This window comes from Dipodomys merriami, unplaced genomic scaffold (assembly GCF_024711535.1).
Source record: "Dipodomys merriami isolate MVZ:Mamm:240054 unplaced genomic scaffold, mDipMer1.0.p SCAF_25, whole genome shotgun sequence".
Classification (NCBI taxonomy): domain Eukaryota; kingdom Metazoa; phylum Chordata; class Mammalia; order Rodentia; family Heteromyidae; genus Dipodomys; species Dipodomys merriami.
Window position 1 is genome coordinate 16,753,832 of NW_027203937.1, and position 19,541 is coordinate 16,773,372.

The 19,541-nt window shown below is 46.5% G+C and overlaps 1 protein-coding gene across 3 annotated transcripts; it reads left to right on the forward strand.

Moving 5' to 3' along the window:
- Positions 1-2,309: 2,309 nt before the first annotated feature.
- Positions 2,310-19,319, forward strand: Ucp3 (uncoupling protein 3). 3 transcript variants are annotated; one of them, XM_070035026.1, is made up of 9 exons: positions 2,310-2,436; positions 2,739-2,909; positions 4,137-4,187; positions 8,601-8,799; positions 9,748-9,949; positions 10,068-10,268; positions 11,281-11,382; positions 12,395-12,575; positions 15,581-19,319. In XM_070035026.1, exons 2-9 carry the CDS (start codon positions 2,833-2,835, stop codon positions 15,693-15,695), a joined length of 1,128 nt encoding a protein of 375 aa, XP_069891127.1. In that variant the 5' UTR covers positions 2,310-2,436; positions 2,739-2,832; the 3' UTR covers positions 15,696-19,319. The 3 variants fall into 3 exon arrangements, with proteins under 3 accessions (XP_069891127.1, XP_069891128.1, XP_069891130.1); XM_070035027.1 differs by lacking the exon at positions 2,739-2,909 and having other exon boundaries at positions 2,310-2,583; XM_070035029.1 differs by lacking the exon at positions 2,739-2,909 and having other exon boundaries at positions 8,582-8,799.
- Positions 19,320-19,541: the final 222 nt, after the last annotated feature.

Sequence of the window (19,541 nt, forward strand, 5' to 3'; positions counted from 1 at the left end):
AAACAGTGTATTATTTGCCACTGTCATCCCCAGAAGTTAGATTTGTCTCCTATTGGTAGCTCCAAGGTGATTTGCTTGTGTGTCCAGAACTTGCTAGTTTGTCTCTGACTTCTCTTTGGACATACCCTCCACCTGAAAATAAGTGTTCCTGATGGCCTAGAGGCTGGCTGAATCCCAGCCAGTCAGCTAAGCCCACCCTCCCTCTGATTTCTCCAAAACCTGATGCCCTCTGGTTTGGTTCCCACTTGTATCCCTCTCCCATGTAACTCCAGTGAAACTAACCCCCACCCCCACCCCCCACCCCCGCCTCCAGGCTAGTGTTTTCAGGAAGAGCCCAGAAACTCCTTCCAGTCTCAGTCACCCTAGCAGCCACTCCCTTGTACCTCTAATCCACCAGCCAATTCTCCTGACATTAAGGACAGAGCTGGGGACAAGCACAGCCTAAACTTTCACCATGGACTTTTGATCTCCTGCCCCTGTGACCATGTCTTTGTGTCTAAGTCCACAAATGGCTTCTGCCTTCTCTGCTCCACCCAGTTATAACTCCCTTTCCTTCCCTCTCTTCTCCACCTCTGCTATGCCACTTGGGTCCCAGGTTCAGCTATGCTAACCCTTAGCCTCAGTGCCTACAAATGGAACCTTCAGTAGCTACATGGGACCTTTCCCACCCTCCCGCATCTTCCTTTGATCCCATCATGTCCACGCTGAAGCCTCAGTGACATGGAGATAGGCCCAAATGCATTACAGATTATAAGCTGAGGTCAGTCCCTGCCATATACAAGGCTGTCTAACCTTGGTATTTCATTGTATCCCCTAAGGCTTGAATAATACGTAGAATAATCTTTAAAATACAATAATTCTCAAAAACCCAGACTTGGTGGCTTGCACCTGTAATCCCAGGAATCAGGAGGCTGAGTCAGGAGGATCACAAGTTTCAGGCCAACCCTGGCTACACTCTGTCCCAAATTGCCCTTCCACATTCCTCAAAATTGAGAAATTTCCACACCAAAAGTAATGAAATACTAATATACACTAAAACAGAGATGAGTTTTGAAAAACACTACCCTGTTAAGTGGAAGAGGCCAATCTCAAATGAGTTCATAGGAAATATCCTATAGGAAATATCCAGAATAAGCAAACCTAAAGGCAGAAGGAGATTAGGTTGCCTGGGGCTGGGGGAGGGGAAGGAAGATGACTGCTAAGGTACAAAGAGTTTTTTTAGAGGGGTGATAAATACGTTCTAAAATAGATTGTGGTGGTGAGTGCACAACTCTAAATATACTAAAAAACCACTTGAATTGTGTGCACTTTAAGTAGGTGAATGTTATGATATGTAACTTATATCTCAATAAATCTTATTTTTTTTAAAAAAATTGAAATCCTCAGCAGGCACTGGTGGCTCACACCTGTAATCCTAGCTACTCTGGAGTCTGAGATCTGAGGACTGCCATTCAAAGCCAGCCTGAACAAGAAAGTCTGTGAAAATCTTTTCTCCAATAAACTTCCAAAAAGACAGACATGTACCTGTGGCTCAAGAGATAGCCTTGAACAAACAAGCTCAGTGACAGTGCCTAAGCCCTGAGTTCAAGCCCCAGGACCAGCATAAAAACAAATAAAAATTTAGAACCCCAATAGTACCTATTTCATGGAAAAGAAAATAAAAGCAAGATATAAAAAGATCTGGCACATAGTAGACACTAAGAAATTCTGGTAGTCACCATTGCTATTAAGTTTTTTGTATTTTAAGTATTTGAACAAAGGGGTATCAATTCCACAAGTCAACATTATTGCTATTATTACAACACTTAGAGCCAGGCATGTTGGTACACACCTGTAATCCCAGCACTCATGAGACTGAATCAAGGGGATTTCAAATTCCAGGCTAATCTACGATGTACAGTGAGACCCTGCCTCAAAAACCTGAGACAACCTTCCCCTCATACTTAAGTTCCTAAGATCTGTCTACAGCACAGGGTAGGGGTGGGGGGAGGGTGGGAAGAGTATCCTCAAAGAACCCTGCTACACAGTATATCCTGAAGACCTTGATTTGTAGACTCAAGAGTAACAGGGCCACACGCATACACACACATGCACACACACATCCCTATATACCTTTGTCACCAGGAATAGCTGCTCTTTTTGTAGCTCAAAGAGTGGTATTAAGGAGCTTCAAATCAAGGGAGCAAAACTAGAGCTGGAACCTAATGGCCACTCCTCCTCCCTGCCCCTCACCAGCCTGCCTCTTGTCAAGTGCTCTGACTGTCAACTAGCTTCTCAGGATTAGGTTACAGGTCAGCTGGTGTATAAGACTGGTGCCAAGCCAGAGGCACCAGAGACAACAGTGAATGGCAAGGAAGGGTGATCAGATCCTCTGCTACCCTCTGGGATGGAGCCCTAGGGAGCCCGTGTGCTGCACTGCCCTGGGTACACTTACAGGTAAGACCCCATCCCCTCCCTCAGCCTCCATTTCCCTCAGCCTGCTCTCCCTTTTATAGAGACTCACAGTGGCAGCCATCAGCTTCCAGGGATCACTAACCACAGCATGGGAGAGTCCAGAGCGAGTCCAGTCCCCACCCTGTCAAGGTGAGGGAACAGCAGCCCTGAGGATGGCCTTGAACCCCATACCTACATCACTCCCTAGGATCTGCTCTTGCCCTGCCAGTTCTTCTGGTGGGATTTTGCAAATCTCCATAGATACTAGCTTTTTCCTTTAGCCCCAAATCTACTGATTCCTTCAGGGTACAAAGCCTCTCTGAGGATCCAGTGGCATTTTCCTGAGTGGAGAAGATGGAAGAATCTCTGATCTGAAGCCTGGCCTAAATTGTGTGTTGAATGTTTTTGGAGCCCACAGCCTCTCTGCCCAGTTGGCCTCCTCAGTGGAGCTGCAGTGGAGGCTTTTGCCAGGGAGGGTGAGGTTGGGGCTGAGAAGTCGTGTGGACACCTGTCTCAGAATAGGATCTCCATCCCTGCTTCTGAACTGCCATGGACAATTTCTTCCCAGTGCAGACTTCTAGCCCCCCACTCCCACCCCAGACCTGAATTCTGATCTCTGGGCCTGAGGGATGAAAAGCTGCCTACCTGTGAATAAACAAATCAAGTGATCCGGAACTCTCCCTATAGCCTGTGACTCTGGGCAGTGAAATAGTTCAGGTGTCAGATAGACCCAGACCCTAGTTTCGGCTCCAGCACTCCAGTGTCTGACTAGCTGAAGTCCTATAAGCCAAGGGGCCTCCTGCTTATGAAGTGGGAATAATAGCAACTCCCACTTTGTAAAGGGATTAAATTAGATGATATCTTTATAAGCTCTTGACACAGTGCCTGCTGGAGGAAGCATTCCGTAAACCCTTAGTGATCCCTTAAGTATCCCCTAAAAGGGCTTCAGGGAGAAGGATTGCTCTTGACTTCCTCTCTCAGCTGGTGACCCAGCTCTCTCTTCTGGCTGCCTAGCTCTTTCATCTAATAGTTCCGGAGGCATGAGTGTAGGGGGAAAGAAGCTGGGGTGTTGAGACCTCAGGGCACCCAGGTGTGACTGAGTGTGTGTGTGTGTGTGTGTGTGTGTGTGCACGTGCGCGTGCACCTGCACCAGCACTAGGGATTTGAAGTCAGGGTATTGAGCTTGGCTTAAAACACTTGCCTTTTTTACTCACATGTACTACTACTTGTGCCACACTTCCACTTCTGGCTTTTTGTTTGTTAATTGGAGATTAGAGTCTCCTAGCCTTTTCTGCTCAGGCTAGCTTCAAACCACAATCCTCAGATCTTAGCCTATAATACAACTAGAATTATAGGGATGAGTCACCAGTGCCCAGCTCAGGTGTGGCTTTTGAGCTGAGTCCGTTTCTGGTGGGTGGCTCAGAGCCACCCCTATTCCAGGCTGCAACTTTATTCCTGTTGCTACTCTTGACCAAATTCAAGTTTTGACATTTCTTGCTGGCACTATTCCAACAACCCCCTCACTGGTCTCTGAGCCCCCATCTCTCCCTTCAAACGCCATCCTTGATGCTTGTCCAGCATGTTCTGAACACAGGCATGACTCTCACCTCCCCTTTCTCCACTAGATTAACCTTGGCATTCAATACCTTCCAGCAAAGGTCTATGGGGTCATCTCTGACTCCTTTTCCATATCATTATTTTAGGTCCCTGGCCTCCCTGTGCCCTCCATACATCAAGCTTCTGAGAAAAGCAGGGTAAGTATGTTGTTTCCTGACATAGGGGCTCCTATCTAGTAGGAAAACCAGTATAGATAGTAAATCACTCTCTATAAGACGGTGTGGGGGGAGCGGGGAGGATTGGGTGGGGGGGCGAAGGGGGGGAGGATGGGAAGGGATGGGAAGGGGAAACAAAGGAGGAGGCTACAATGCTTGATAAGAAATGTACTCATGGGGCTGGGAAGGTAGCTCAGTGGTAGAGTGCATGCCTTGCAAGCATGAGGCCCTGGGTTCGATTCCTCAGCACCACATAAACAGAAAAAGCCAGAAGTGGCACTGTGGCCCCAGTGGTAAAGCGCTAGCCTTGAGCTGAAGAGCTGAGGGGCAGTGCCCAGACCCAGAGTTTAGGCCCCATGACCGGCAAAAAAAAAAAAAAAAAATGTACTCATTATCTTGACCATGTAATTGTAACCCCTCTGTACAGCATTTTCACAATAAAAAAAAAAGAATAATAAAAAATTTAAAAAGGAAAAAAAAAGATGGTGTGGGGGTCAAAGATGGCTTGGAACAAAGTAGGTTTAGAAGAAAAGCACTGAGCTGGGTGCCAATGGCTTACGTCTATAATCCTATAATCTGCTAACAGCTGTTCAAAGCCAGCCAGGACTGGAAAGTCCATGGGACTCTTACCTTCAATTAATCACCAAAAAGCAAGAAATGGAACTGTGGCTCAAGTAGTAGAGTGCTAGCCTTGAGCAAATAAAACTCAGAAGTATCTCCCAGTCTAGGACTAGTATGAGAGAAAGAGAGGGGGAAAGAGAGAGAGAGAGAAAGAGAGCCAGAGAGAGAGAGAGAGAGAGACAGAGAGAAGGAAGCTCTGCTTGACAGTTCAACTCTCTGGTCAGGGGAGACAAGGCTCCCCAGGGAGACAGACCTAGCCTCAGCATGAAGCAAAACCTATGAAGTGCCCTCTGCAGGGCCTGGCACAGCAGAAACACTCCACTTCTGGTAGCCTTGGGCAGAGAATGGGCCTAGCGTTACATACACAACCCTGATTGAACCCCATCTGCTCATCAGCCCATCTGCGGCCTTAGGTCACTAACTATCTGAGACTCATTTTGAACATTAAAACTGGAGCAAAAAACACCTCACATAGGTTCTTTTATTAGCCTCTACATGACTCCAGACAAAGGTAGGTGTGTGTGTGGGGGGGGGGGGGGGGGTCAGTATTGAGACAAACTCAGGGCCTGGGTAGCATCCCTAAACTTCTTTGCTTAAAGCTTCTAGCTCTGCCACTTAGAGTCACAGCTCTACTTCCAGCTCTTGGGTGGTTATTTGGAGATGTCTCATGGACTTTCCTGCCCAGGCTGGCTTCAAACACAAACCTTATATCTCAGCCTTCTGAATAGTTAGGACTATAGGTATGAGCCAATGGCACCAAGCTCAGACAAAGGTTTTGAAGAAGGAATATGCCTAAGGAGCAAGCAATACTAAAAAGTACACTCCAAAGGGCCTCCTACCTCTGAGACTCAGTCTCAGGTTTATGATGTCAAGGCCCATAGCCGGCCAGCAATCCTTAGAGCTCCAAGGCAAACAAAGGGAAATGCCAGGGTTGGCGGGGAGAGAAGCTGCCAGAATGCCATGGGGAGTCAGTTGCTCCCACAATACATTCCAGGCCCAGACAGGGGAGCCAGAGCCTCTGGGCTGGGACAGAGCCCAGGCCTGGCTGTCTCCTGTGGGGCAAAGGGGAGTGGGTAGGAGGAGAGCAGGTGGAGGGTGTTTCTCCTAACCTAACCTGCTGTCAACCAGGTCAGCTCTGAGGGCCTCCGGGCCTCCACCTTCCCAAAGAGTCTAAACTTCTCCCTTCTTGGGCTTGACTCAGGGAACAACTCAGAAAGGTGGAAAGGTGAACTAAAGGAAGAGCCCCAGAAAAGCTGATCCCTGGCTACCCATTTGCATAGAGCTCACTAAGCCTCTCTGAGTCATGAACTTCATCTGCCCAGCAGAGCACTGATGCTTAGCCAGCCTTTCTCACTAGGCTTCAAATGCTTGATACAGGAGCCCTCCGAGGTGGGTTTGCAAATCATGTAGTAACTGCGGAGGGCTTTGAGTACCTCAATAAAAATAGTCACATTGCCACATTGACCAAAGCCCTGGATCACCATAGTAAGGATCACCTTTGGAACAACAGATTGGATTTCCATGACCTTGAGCCAATCTCTTTCCATCCTAAGCCTCTACTTTCTCATGTGAAAACTAGATTTCAATGTTGCCCTGCTTCTTCCAAGGTTACTTTGAGTCTACCATAACAGAGTGAGCACCAGCTTTGATACTAGGGGATGGCAACATCAGCAAACTAGTATCTTAGAACCCCTCGGGACACTTGCAAGATGGTGCAATTGTGTGTGAAGAGTTCACACTAAGTTCTGGCCTTTGGTGCAGGTTCAGGCCTTTGCCTCTGCTGGAACAACCAGCCCACCTCTCTAGCTGATGAAACCCCTTCCAGACTTAGCTCCTGTGAGCCCTCCTCCCGCCTCACAAAAGGATCCTCCTTTCTCCACAGCGTCTACCCTCTACATTGACCATAGTCCTTCTTGCACTGTAGTTGTTTGTGGGTGTGGCTAATGCTCCTGGAGACTCCATGGACAGATAAACATACTGGTTTTTGCCCATCTCTGGATTTCCCAGCATGCCAAACACAGGGCCTGGCACAAGGAAGGTCTCTTCAGTGTGTGCTGGTTCTTAGCACCTCAGGGTATAGTGTAGGCTTGGAATGAGGCTTAATGGTAGAGTGCTTGCCTAGCATGCATGAAAACCTGGGTTCGATTCAACATAAACAAAAAAAAAAAGCCAGAAGTGGCACTGTGACTCAAGTGGTAAAGTGCTAGCCTTGAGCAACAGACACTCAGGGACAGTGCCCAGGCCCGGGGTTCAAACCCCAGAACTAGTTTTAAAAAAAGGGATATGATGTAAAGATGGAATCAGATGGAAAGAGAAGGGGTCTTCCACTAATGCCTCCATCTGTTCTTTCTGCAATACAGCCCTCGTAGATAAAGCAAATTCTTTTTGTTTGTTTGTGGGTTGTGGGGCCTGAACTCTAGGCCTGGGCACTGTCCCTCAGCTCTTCAGCTCAAGGCTAGCGCTCTACCACTTAAGCCACAGCCCCACTTCCGGCTTTTTCTGCTTATGTGGTGGTGAGGAAACGAACCCAGGGCCTCATGCATGCAAGGCAAGTGCTCTACCACTGAGCCACCTTCCCAGCCCTGATAGAGCAAATTCTTGCTGCGAGGGACAGTGCACCTGAGTGGGAGAGCAGCAGTAGATGAGGTGGGGAGGGGAGGGAACTAGTGCCATGATAACAGTGTCAGAGAAGCTTGGAGAAGATACTCAGGTGACATTTTCAAAACAGTAACCGCTCTGTGCATCACCTCTATAATAACAAAATAATAATAATAATAATAATAATAATAATAATAATAATAATAAAGAGGTGACGTTTTCAGAGAAACATGAAGAAGTGAGGAGACACGCTATATGGAGGTCCAGAAGAACTAGAGTCCAGGCAGAGGGCACAGCCTGAGCAAAGGCCAGAGCAACCTGTGGCGGAGGCTCAATGAATGAGTGGGGAGAGGGGAGAGATGAGCTGAGGGCATAATAGGGCTCTGCGGGACCCTGGGGGCCATAGCAAAGACTTTACATTGTTCTAAATCAGATGAGGAGCTGTTGGGCAATTTTAAACCAGAGGAGTGACATGATCTGACTGCCATATGCTTGGATGTTACGTCAGGTCTCCAGTGGGAAAATCTTTCTCTGCTGCCCAGGCCTAGCATTCTAGAGTCAGTGCCTAATTCAAAGGAGAGCTTAGGGCCCCTTTAAATGCCTCCAAGCATTATATGTAAATTTGCCTCAATTTAAAAAGCTTAATCAGGAGGTTGAGATCTGAGGATTGCTGTTTGAAGCCAGCCTTGGCAAACAGATTCGAGACACTAGTCTCTAACTAACAAAAAGGATAAAAGTAGAGGAGGTGTGATTTAAGTGATAGAACACCAGCTTTGAGAGAAAAAGCTAAGAGACAGTGCCCGGGCCCTGAATTCAAGCCCCAGTTCTGACACACAAAGTAAGTTTAAGCATCTTTATAGGAAGAAATGACTTCCCTCAAGATGAATAGCAGTTTTATTGAGTCACAAGGAATGTTTTTCTGAATTATTTGGGAGAAGGATCTGGCGTGATGACACACATCGGGGATCAGGAGCGCAGAGAAGCAACAAGACACTGAGAAGTGACCTGATTTTATAGGCCAAATTCAGTCAACTTAAGCAAGTTGATGCCTCCAGGCTTCTCACCTTCTAAGCCCTTCCTGGGGGCTGTGGGGTGCCTGGAGATGCAATGGGGCCAGATGGCACACTTTCAACTGCCCCCTGGCCTGTCTCCTACAGCTTTCTCTTTGCACTGAAGCTCAGGGCTGCCAAGCAACCTCTCCTTGGACTTGACTGGGCTGCAGAGGGCCCAGGCCCATCCTACTGGGACCATGGTTGGACTGAAGCCCTCAGAAGTGCCTCCCACAACGGTAGTGAAGTGCCTGGGGGCGGGAACTGCGGCCTGTATTGCTGACCTTCTCACCTTTCCCCTGGACACTGCCAAAGTCCGCCTGCAGGTAGGTGCCCTTTGGCCCAAAGTCACAGGAAGGGCTGATTCCCCAACCATAGGTTCAGCCCACCTGCAACAATCCCTGCCTCAGGAAAGCCCCAGGAAGGTCAATCCAATGTTTAGGGCCCTTCCTTCCTTCTCCCCTTAACCATATCCCTGCAAGAAAAGGCCTAACTGCCTTGACACAGGATGCCAAATCTGCTTTGTAAGCCATAAAAAGGTATTTAATAAAGGTACAAGGCAAACTCTGTGTGTGTGTGTGTGTGTGTGTGTGTGTGTGTGTGTGTGTGTGTGTGTGTGTGTTGGTCCTGGTGCTTGAACTCAGGGCCTAGGTGTTGTCTCAGAGCTTTGTTGCTCAAGGCTAGCACTCTACCCTTGGAGACACAGCTCCAATGTAAGGCTTTTTGATAGATAAAGTATCTCATAAACTGGGCACTGTGGCTCATGCCTGTAATCCTAGCTACTCAGGAGAGGCTGAAGGCTGAGGATCACAGGAAAGTCGGTGAGACTCCAGTTTAACAACCCGAAAACTGGAAGTAGAGCTCTGCTCAAGTTGGTAGAGTGCTAGCCTTGAAGGAAAGAGCTCAGGGACTGTGCCCATAACAGTTCAAGCCCCATGACAGACAGAAGAAAAAAAAAATCTTGGAGACTTTCCTGCCCCTGCTGGCTTCCAACTGTGATCCAGATCTCAGCCTCCTGGGTAGCTAGGATTACAGGCATGAGCCACCAGTGCCCTGCCACTAACCATTCATGAAAGAAGAAAAGCAATGAGATTCTCTGATCTGCCCTGAAGATCAAAGGCCACACTCTTGTATTTTTTGAATTATAAAACCAGCACAGACCCTCAGCTCTTCTCACTGGGACATGATGGTCACGCTGGTTCTCATGGTCCAGGCAGGCAGGTCCAGTCCCCCAGCCCTCTGAGCTCCTCAGGCAGCTGTGATTGCTCCCCCAGATCCAGGGGGAGAACCCCGCGGCCCAGAGCGTGCGGTACCGCGGCGTGCTGGGCACCGTCCTGACCATGGTGCGCACCGAGGGGCCCCGCAGCCTCTACAACGGGCTGGTGGCCGGCCTGCAGCGCCAGATGAGCTTCGCCTCCATCCGCATCGGCCTCTACGACTCGGTCAAGCAGTTCTACACGCCCGAGGAGGCGGACCGTGAGTGCCATGCCTGCGGGGAGGGGGGTGACCCCCGTCCCCAAAGACATCTCCAAGTCCGAGGGCTCGCTCCCTCCTCCCTAGAATCAGATGGCGGCTTTCCCTCTCCTCTTCCCAGACTCCAGCATCACTATTCGGATCCTGGCGGGCTGCACCACGGGGGCCATGGCGGTCACCTGTGCCCAACCCACCGACGTGGTGAAGGTCCGATTTCAGGCCAGCGTTCGCCTGGGGCCCGGGAGCGACAGGAAATACAGCGGGACTATGGACGCCTACAGAACCATCGCCAGGGAAGAAGGGATCCGGGGCCTATGGAAAGGTAGGCTCAGAGGCTTTCCTAACCTAGGATGGCAGCAGAAACCCAGCACTGACCCAGCATGGGGTATGCAGGCCCCCTATAAGAATATTCCAAATACAAATACCCAAGGCCTCAGATTCCCTTCACCTTACCAGCCCTTCCCCATGTATAGGCTGCATCCCACTGCAAGCCCACCCCTTCCCCAGAGAAACCTCTCCCTCTCCCGTGCCAAGAGAGAGCTTCCCTTCTCTAAGATATCCTGCTAGACTGGAGCCTGTGGTTCATAACTGCAATCCTGACTACTGAGGAGGCTGAGATCTGAAGATCAATGTTGGAAGCCAAGCCTGCCTGGGCAGGAAAGTCCATGAGATTCTTTTTCTTATATCCAATTAACCACCAAAAAGCCAGAAGTAGAGCTGTGGCTCAAGTGGGTAGAGTGCTAGTTTTGAGCAACAAAAGCTCAGGAAATATCCAGGCCCTCAGTTCAAGTCCCAGGACCAACACACACATACATACACATACAATCAAAAAAAGAAAAAAGAAAAGAATGTCCTGTTTCTGTCTGGTCTCAAGGAGATATATTTGAATTTTTACAGCTATTGGAGCCCAAATGTAGTCAAGAAATAAAAGTGGAGCCCAGTGCTTGTGGCTCATGCCTGTAATCCTAGCTACTCAGCTAGGCAGCCCAGGCAGGAAAGTCCATGAGCCTCTTTCCTCCAATGAACCACCAGAAATCTGGAAGTGACATTGTGGCTCAAGGTGGTAGAGCACTAGCCTTGAGTGAAAAGGGTTCAGAGACAGCACCCAGGCCCCAAGTTCAAGCCCCATGACCAACCAAAAAAGAAAAAAGAAACACAAGTGGACCACCATTTCCTCTGTCTGAGAGGACAGTGAGAATCTGAGAATTGTTTTCCCTAGAAGGAAATCAGGAGCAGGGATGAGCCCCCAGATTACTACACTAGGGTCTAGGTCTTAGCCAGAGCTTCCACTTCTCCTGATCCCAGTTCATCAGCTCCTGCCACCTTCCTAACAGGGATTTTGCCCAACATCACGAGGAATGCCATCGTCAACTGTGCTGAGATGGTGACCTACGACATTATCAAAGAGAAGCTGTTGGAGTCTCGCCTGCTCACTGGTGAGGCCCTGGGCTCCAGAGAAGGCAGCCCTCCCTCCACACAGTGGGCACCACCCAGAGGTGTCTGAGCTTTAGCAGGAGCAGAGACAGGAGAAGTGACCTAAGCGAAGTGGTAATTAAGCCTGGGGTGAAGACCAGAGCCCTAGGTTCCAATATCCATATCATATTGTCTTTTTTTAAATTTTTCTTTATTTTTTTTGGCAGTACCAGGGTTTTTAACTTAGAGCCTTGTCTTTTAAGCTATGCCTCATCTCTTTTTGCTTTAGTTTGTTTTTTAGAGAAGGTCTTTTGCTTTTGCCAGGCTAGCCTCAGACCATGATCCTCCTATCCTTACCTCCTGAATAGCTGGGATTACAAGCACCATGCCTGGCTCAGTGTGTTTTTCAGAGAGTCACCTGTGATTTCAGTTTCTTCAAATGAGATCATTGGACTGGGTAATCTCTATCAAAGTTTACCAGGAGTTATCAAGAGCTCAGCTCTGGGAACTGAGAGAGATATGGACAGTACTGATATGTACTCAAGAAGGTCAAGGGTGACTAGGCACTGATGGCTCATGCCTGTAATCCTAGCTACTCAGGAGGCTGAGATCTGAGGATTGACGTTCAAAACCACCCTGGGAAGAAAAGTTTATGAGACACTTATTTCCAGTTAATCACCAAAATGCCAAAAGTGGAGGTATGGTTCAAGTGATACAAGTACCATCCTTGAGAAAAAAAAAAAAAGGGATGGTGCCCAGGCCCTGTGTTCAAGCCCTAGCATCAAGCATACACTAGAAGAAGAAGGAGGAGGGGAGGGGGGAAGGGGGAGGGGGAGAAGGAGAAGGAGAAGGAGAAAAGGAGGAGGAGGAAGAAGAAGAGGAGGAAGGGGAAGAGGAGAGGGAGGAGGAGGGGGAGGAGGGGGAGGAGGAAGAGGAGGAACTCAAGGCTAAGTTGGAGACAGGCAGTGAACATACATGGAACAGGGCAGAATTGTACTCTTCCCTGATATTTGCTTTTCCCATTTTTTTCTACAGACAACTTCCCCTGCCACTTTGTCTCTGCCTTTGGAGCTGGCTTCTGCGCCACAGTGGTGGCCTCCCCAGTAGATGTGGTGAAGACCCGGTACATGAATGCCCCCCCAGGCCGATACCGTAGTCCCCTGCACTGTATGCTCAAAATGATGGCCCAGGAGGGTCTCACGGCCTTCTACAAAGGGTAAGCTACCTCCTCCTGCTTCCCCCCTGCTCCCACCTCCTGTCCCCAAGATCTTGGCTTCTTTCTTTTGTTCTTCCCAAGCCTTTGCATTTGCTGTTCTCTTGCATGAAGTGCCTTTCCCTCAGCATATATGTTTACTGACTCTTAGCAACCCTTCCAGACTAGTTCACACACCACCTCTCCCCTAATACACTCATCTATAAATTCTCTCCTTCCTGTGAACTTTTGGAGATACTATTTGATTCCCTTTTTATAGTATTGATAACCTTCTACCTTTTTTTTGGTTGGTCATGGGGCTTGAACTCTGAGCTTGGGTGCTGTCCCTGTGCTCTTCAGCTCAAGGCAAGCGCTCTACTGCTTGAGCCACAGCACCACTTCCGGCTTTCTAGTGGTTTATTGGAGATAAGAGTCTCACAGATTTTCCTGCCCCGGCTGGCTTTGAACTGTGATCCTCAGATCTCAGCTTCCTGAGTAGCTAGGATTACAGGCATGAGCCACTGGCACCTGGGCTCCCTTCTTCCTTTTATTGGTATGCTTCAGTGACTTTTTTTGTTTTGGATCCCCATGCTGGGGCTTGAACTCAGGGCCTAGGTATTGTTCTTGAATCTCTGTGCTCAATACAGTTCCACTAGGCACTTCATTGGAGATGAGAATCTCTTGGACTTTCCTACTCCCAACTGGCTTAGAACTGAAATCTTCAGCTCTCAGCCTCCTGATTAGCCGGGGATTACAGGAATGAGCCATGGGCTCTTTTTTTGTCAGTTGTGGGTATTGAATTCAGCGCCTGTGCGCTATCCTTGAGCTTTTTTGCTCAAGGCTAGTGCCCTACCACTTTCAACTACAGCACCACTTCTGCTTTTTGGTGGTTAATTGGAGATAAGAGTCTCCTGGACTTTCCTGCCTGGGCTGGCTTTGAACTGTGATCCTCAGATCTCAGCCTCCTGAGTAGCTAGGGTTACAAACGTGAGCCATTGGTGCCCAGTGCTTTGATTAATACTGAAGTGCAAGCTCCCTGACGCCAAAGGCTGGTGGCTTGTCTGCCTTTCATCTCCAGGAGTCCCTAGCATAAAGTAAGTGCTTGATAGTATGAGTCATTTACCATTACCCTGATAGCTAAGTTCCTTTGTATTGGGACTGTGCTAAGTACTTTAGATACATTATTCAGAAACCCTTTGAACGAGGTAGTGGTCCCCCCATTGACTAAGGAAGAGTTTGCATTTCAGAAAAGTGACTTGTCCAATATCACAAGGTAAATGGCAGAGCCATGGCTCAAATCCAGGTCACTAAGGCCACACTCAACATGGTACTGTTTACATTACTGGCGTGGCTCTCACCCACTGTGAGATTGAACCCAGCAAGCTCAGAGGAGCCACTCTAGGTTCTGGAAATCTCTCTGTTAATTATTCTACTAAGTGCCTCTGTTGTTACTTGTCTCAGTCCATTCTTTCACTTGATAAACATTTATACATGTATGCTAGGCCCTGACCTATGCCTCCTTTGAACAGCATCAGACATGTATGTGGTTTTTATTGAGCAGTGACTAATACTAGGCTGTGCTTATGCTGACCACTGACCCAGTTAATTCACATGGCCCACCTGTAGGGAAGTGCTGTAACTCTCTAATGTAGAGATGAGGAATCTAAGGCTTCTCAAGATTAAGTCACTTAGGGCTGGGAAGATGGCTCAGTGGTAGAGCACTTGCCTTGCATGCATGAGGCCCTGGGTTCAATTCCTCAGCACCACATAAGCAAAAAAGAAAAAAGCCGGAAGTGGCGCTGTGGCTCAAGTGGTAGAGTGCTAGCCTTGAGCTGAAGAGCTGAGGGACAGTGCCCAGGCCCAGAGTTCAGGCCCCACGACCGGCCCTCCCCCCCCTCCAAAAAAAAAGATTAAGTCTCTTGTTCAAGATCTCACACGGCTGAGATCTGAGAATTGTAGTTCGAGGCCAGCCTGGGCAAGAAAGTCCACAAGATTCTTATCTCCAGTTAACCATCAACTAGCCAAAAGTGGAGCTCTAGCTCAAGTGGAGCTAGCCTTGAGCAAAAAAGCTTAAGGGGCAGTGTCCAGGCCCTGAGTTCAAGTCCTGGGACTGGCACATAAAAAAAAGAAGAAAGGAAAAGAGGTAAGAAGGAAGGATGAAAGAGGAAGAGAGACAGAGAAATAAAGAGAGAAAGAAAAGAAAAGATAGTGAACTCAGGTCTGACTCCAGAATACACATACAGTGTTGCGGGCCCTGTGCTGCTGGTTCAGGAAACGCCATGGTTTGTGGCTGTGGTCCTCAAGCTGGGTCCTAGGTGGTGGAGAGCAACCAGCTAGGCAGAGAAGACAACAGATGTCCAAACCAGGGGAGCAAATGGGCAAAGGCACAGAAGGAAGAGGGCCTGACATCACCAGGAACCAGAACTACATGAATCTGATAGGAGCCATAGGGTCCAGAGGTTACTATTGGATGGATGTGGTGACAGACTCCTCCCTGCATCTTTGAAGCACAGCTTGGAGTGGACACTGTCACACCAACATGCCATCACAGCCAAGGCAGGCTATCTAGATATGTCATACCTGCTTCCTGGTGTGGCCCCCTGCTGGGGCCTCACCAGGGCGTTGAATCAGGATGTAAATGAGCAGAGACCCCTAGAGTAGGGTGAGTTAGTCAGACACATTTGAACCCTCCATCTGAACTTACCAGCTGTGTGGTTTTGACCAAGTTCCTTAGTCTCCTTGGGCCCCAGTTGTTTTTTGTTTTTTTTTTTAAATGCCTGGCAACAGGCATAGTTTTTATATACATTTGTGATGATTCAACACATGATATGGGAACCCAGTTCAGCATATTAGTTTTCTTTCCTTTCCTGAATCCAACTTGTATGTAAAGCCCCCTTAGCAGAGAAGACAGAGATGGAATAGATCTCAGAAGACTTGTGAAGAGCAGGCCAGCTCCTTCAGCACTGACATGGTCATGGGAGAGTACAGTAGATCTAGTAGATCATAGTAGATCTTTTTTTCCTCATCAGGTTCACACCCTCCTTTTTGCGCTTGGGATCCTGGAATGTGATGATGTTTGTGACCTATGAACAACTGAAACGAGTCCTGATGAAAGTCCAGATGTTGCGGGAGTCTCCATTTTGAACAAGACAAGAAGACCACTGGGTATTTATTTTATACAAGACTAGTTAAGAATGGAATAAAACAGTGGACCCAGCCCAACAGATACAGATCCAAACATGTTTACAGAACTCTGTACTTGTTGCTTATTCAAGAAATAGAAGGGAAGAAGGTTTTCTAGTCTTCAGTGCTTTGTCCTAAAAACATCTGTGTTTTGCACTGACATAATAGGAAATAAATTATATTAATTTTTGAAACCTATCAGGTTGATGCCTAACATTTAGGCAAGAGAAACACCAAAACATCCATTTGAATACAAGAGAAGTTACAAACTTCTATCCCCTGAAAAGATAGGATTAGACAATGAATTATAAGCAGGAATGGCTGTACCACGGAAGGAGTGGCCCCCAGTACAGCTATTATCAGTGTAGGAGCCTCACAGAACACCATAAACACAACACATTGCTGGGACTGCAATCTTCACAGCCTCACAGGAATCATCTGCCTGTTTGTAAAGAGTCTGCAGTGGAACCAACTGGAATTCAAGGAGATATGAGAAGTGAAACTTCTAAATTGTGCCAAAGAACTCTGCTGAACCAACGGAAGGCTCAGGCCTGTACATACATCCTGATATGCTGGAGAATCAAGAAGGCAGCCTACTCCTCTGAGCTGAAAAATCGTTTTAGGACTGTCACTTATTTCCTGCCCATGAGAAGCTGGGAAGGAAATCACTTTATAAAAGTGATTGCTTTGTACAAGTGTAAACATGAGGCCAGTGCCTTGGGAGAGATTTTTGTCTGGACAGAGAAGAATTGCCAGGGTGGATGCTTTTGAAATATACAGTCGTCCAGATAGATAAATCTGGGCTGCATGATGACAGCTGGGGATGACAAAGCCACAGGGACCCTGGCGCCCTGCAGTTCCTCCTCTCTGGCTCCATTATTGGTACCATGAAGCATTGTGGGACTTGGGGTCTTGAAACATTGAGGTACTGGCTTGGCTGTGAGCTCCCAACAGCAGGAATCAGAATCTTTAAAAAAATTATTATGACTCTTAATAAAGGAATTCTCACCTACAGTGGGAGAAAGAACAGTTGCTTCTTCTGCTTTCTTTTTCTTGGACAGAATTTTCTTTTTTTCTTTTGATGATACTGGGATTTGAACTCAGCACTTTGAACTTGCTAGGCAGGTGCTCTTCTACTTGAGCTACTCTTCCAGTCCTTTGTGCATTACTTATTTTTTAAATAAGGTCTTGCTTTTTTTTCAGCCAGACTGTACTACGATTTTCATGTATGTTTCCCTCATAGCTGTGATGTTCCATGTTCCACTCTGCATAGCTTTTATTGCTTGAAATGGGGTCTTGTGAATGTTTTCTCCAAGTTGGCCTTGAACCATGATCCTCTCAATCTCTGTCTCCTGAGTAACTAAGATTTTAGGCATCAACCACCTTACCTATCAGGATTTTCTTTCCTTATTTCAGGCTTCCTATTTGTCAGTATTGGGCCTCATCTAGCCCTATTAGCCTACACTTCATTCTGCTTTCTGTTCTTTTAGGGTTTTGGCTTCTCCATCTGCAAAAGACAGAATCAAACTAGTGACCTACCTCCAAACATAAGAGTGTGCTATTACCAGGCACCAGTAATAGCTACTCAGGAGGCTGAGATTTGAGGATTGTGGTTCACAGTCAGCCAGGGCAGGAAAGGCTGGGAAACTCTTATCTCCGATAAACCTCCAGAAAACCAGAAGTGGCACTGTGGCTCAAGTGGTAGAGCACTAGCCTTGAGATGAAGAGCTGCGGGACAGCGCCCAGGCCCAGAGTTGAAGCCCCATGACTGACAAAAAAAAAAAAAAAAAAAAAGTGTGCTTTTTGCAAATTGATAAAGGTGCCTACAATGCCAGTGTATTTTCCAGCTTTTCAGCAGCCTGCTATAGTCCTGATAATAAAATGAGCTCCAAATCTCACCTTAACTCACCTTTCTAGCAGCCTAACCACAGGGACTCCTTGCCCTTCAGTGTCTCTCAGAAAAGTGGCAATGACATTTCTCACCTCACTAGTAAGGGTGGGTCAGAAATACCTCTACACAGGAGGCTGTGCTCTGAGGATTGTAGTTTGAGGCCAGACGAAACAGGAAAGTCCCTGCAACTTATTTCTAATTAGTCACCAAAAAGCTGGAAGTGGAGCTGTGGCCTAAGTGAGCGCCAACCTTGAGTTCAAGCCCTAGTACTTACATACTCACACACACATACACACACACACACACACACACACACACACACACACACACACACACACACTGTGGAATATAAGAAGGGCTCAGCAAGGTCATTTCCTTTTTCTTTTTTTTCTATCAAAAAAAATTTTTGCATTAGAAATAGATTATGTCTTGTGCTAAACCTCCCACAGTAATTTTATATAAGTTGAGTCATAACTTACAATAGAATAAATTTCAAGCTAATTGAATAATGTCAAAGATTTATTTTGTATTAGGGATAAAACCAAAATTCTCTTGCATGCTAGGTAAACCCTCTGCTATACCCCACATTCCTAGCCCATGGGAGAGGGTGGGCAAGGGGCATTCTGGGGTTTGAACTCAGGGCATTGTGATTGGCAGGAAGGTACTGGACCACTTGAGTTATGCCTCTTCTGTTTTGTTGTTATTTTGTTGTTGTTTTTGTCTTTCAAATAGAGTCTCACTTTTTTGCCTGGGCACTCCTAGACCAGGATCCTACATTTGACCCTACACCCCCTATCCCCAATAGCTAGAATTACAAGAACATGCCACCATTCCCTGTTACTCTTTTTGGTAATGGTGGTGGTAGTAATGGGTTGTTTTTGTTTTTTGTTTTTCAGTTGAGTTAGGGCCTTTTGAACTTTTTTTTCCCCTGGGCTAATCTTAAACGAAAACACTCTTCGATCTCCAAGTAGCTAGGATTATAGCAAAAGCCATCAGTGTCTAGCTATATTTGTTTTTGAGATAAGGTCTTATTTTTTGCTCAAAGGTTTTCTTAAATTATTGGCCTGTCAGTATCTCAAATGTTAAATGAAATAATTCCAATCACTTTTTGGATTTCTCAAGTTAGCTTCTTAGGAAATTTGTCCCTTGTTCAAGGCCAACCTGGGCTACATTAGTGAGAGTCTATCTCAAAAAAAAAAAAAAATTCAACTTCATATCATTGAAAAAAGTATGATCACCAAATTTTCTTGATCTTTTTAAAAATGCAATTATATAATGTTTCATTGAGTAGAATTAATACAGCCAATTTACTCAATATATTTAACAGGAATGATCAGGGCCATTGGAAATATTTGATTTTTTCATGTAAGTTTTCATCAGCTTGTTTTCAAATTTATTTTTAATTTTTTTATATTTTATTTTACATATTTTAAATTATCTTTAAGTAGTTGTGCAAAGGAGGTGCCATACAGCAAAGCAGTTTATGAATACAATACGTCTTGATCAGTGTCACCCCCTTCAACATTCTCACCCCCCTTCAACTCCCCCCTTCTCCTACTTTTCTTAATTTTGTAGTATATACAATGAATTCTTGACTGTGATTTTACATTTTCAGTATTTCAAACACAGTTTATATGTAAATATTTTAAGTTCTAAAACTGTAACCATAAAGCATTATTTTCTAGTATGACAATAAAAAGGTACATTTTATGAGACCTTGTCAATTTGATTATTGGTACATACACCATGTGTACAGATAAATGACTGTGTATACAACTCAGTGAGATGTAAAACAACTTTTCTATGTACTTATCTGTACCCATAAATTTTCTAAAGTACAAGACAGCTTATAACTTGGGCAAGCTGCTTGCTAAGCACTGCTTTGATTTTCCTGGCACCACAAAAAATATTTTTTA

What these genes read in the sequence shown, in the direction of transcription:
- Ucp3 (XM_070035026.1), top strand. Translation starts at nt 2,833, where the DNA reads ATGTTTTTGGAGCCCACAGCCTCTCTGCCCAGTTGGCCTCCTCAGTGG. An exon ending in GGAGGCTTTTGCCAGGGAGG is followed by an intron (nt 2,910 to 4,136) that starts GTGAGGTTGGGG and finishes TCATTATTTTAG; the next exon opens with GTCCCTGGCCTCCCTGTGCC. An exon ending in GGAGTCTCGCCTGCTCACTG is followed by an intron (nt 11,383 to 12,394) that starts GTGAGGCCCTGG and finishes TTTTTTCTACAG; the next exon opens with ACAACTTCCCCTGCCACTTT.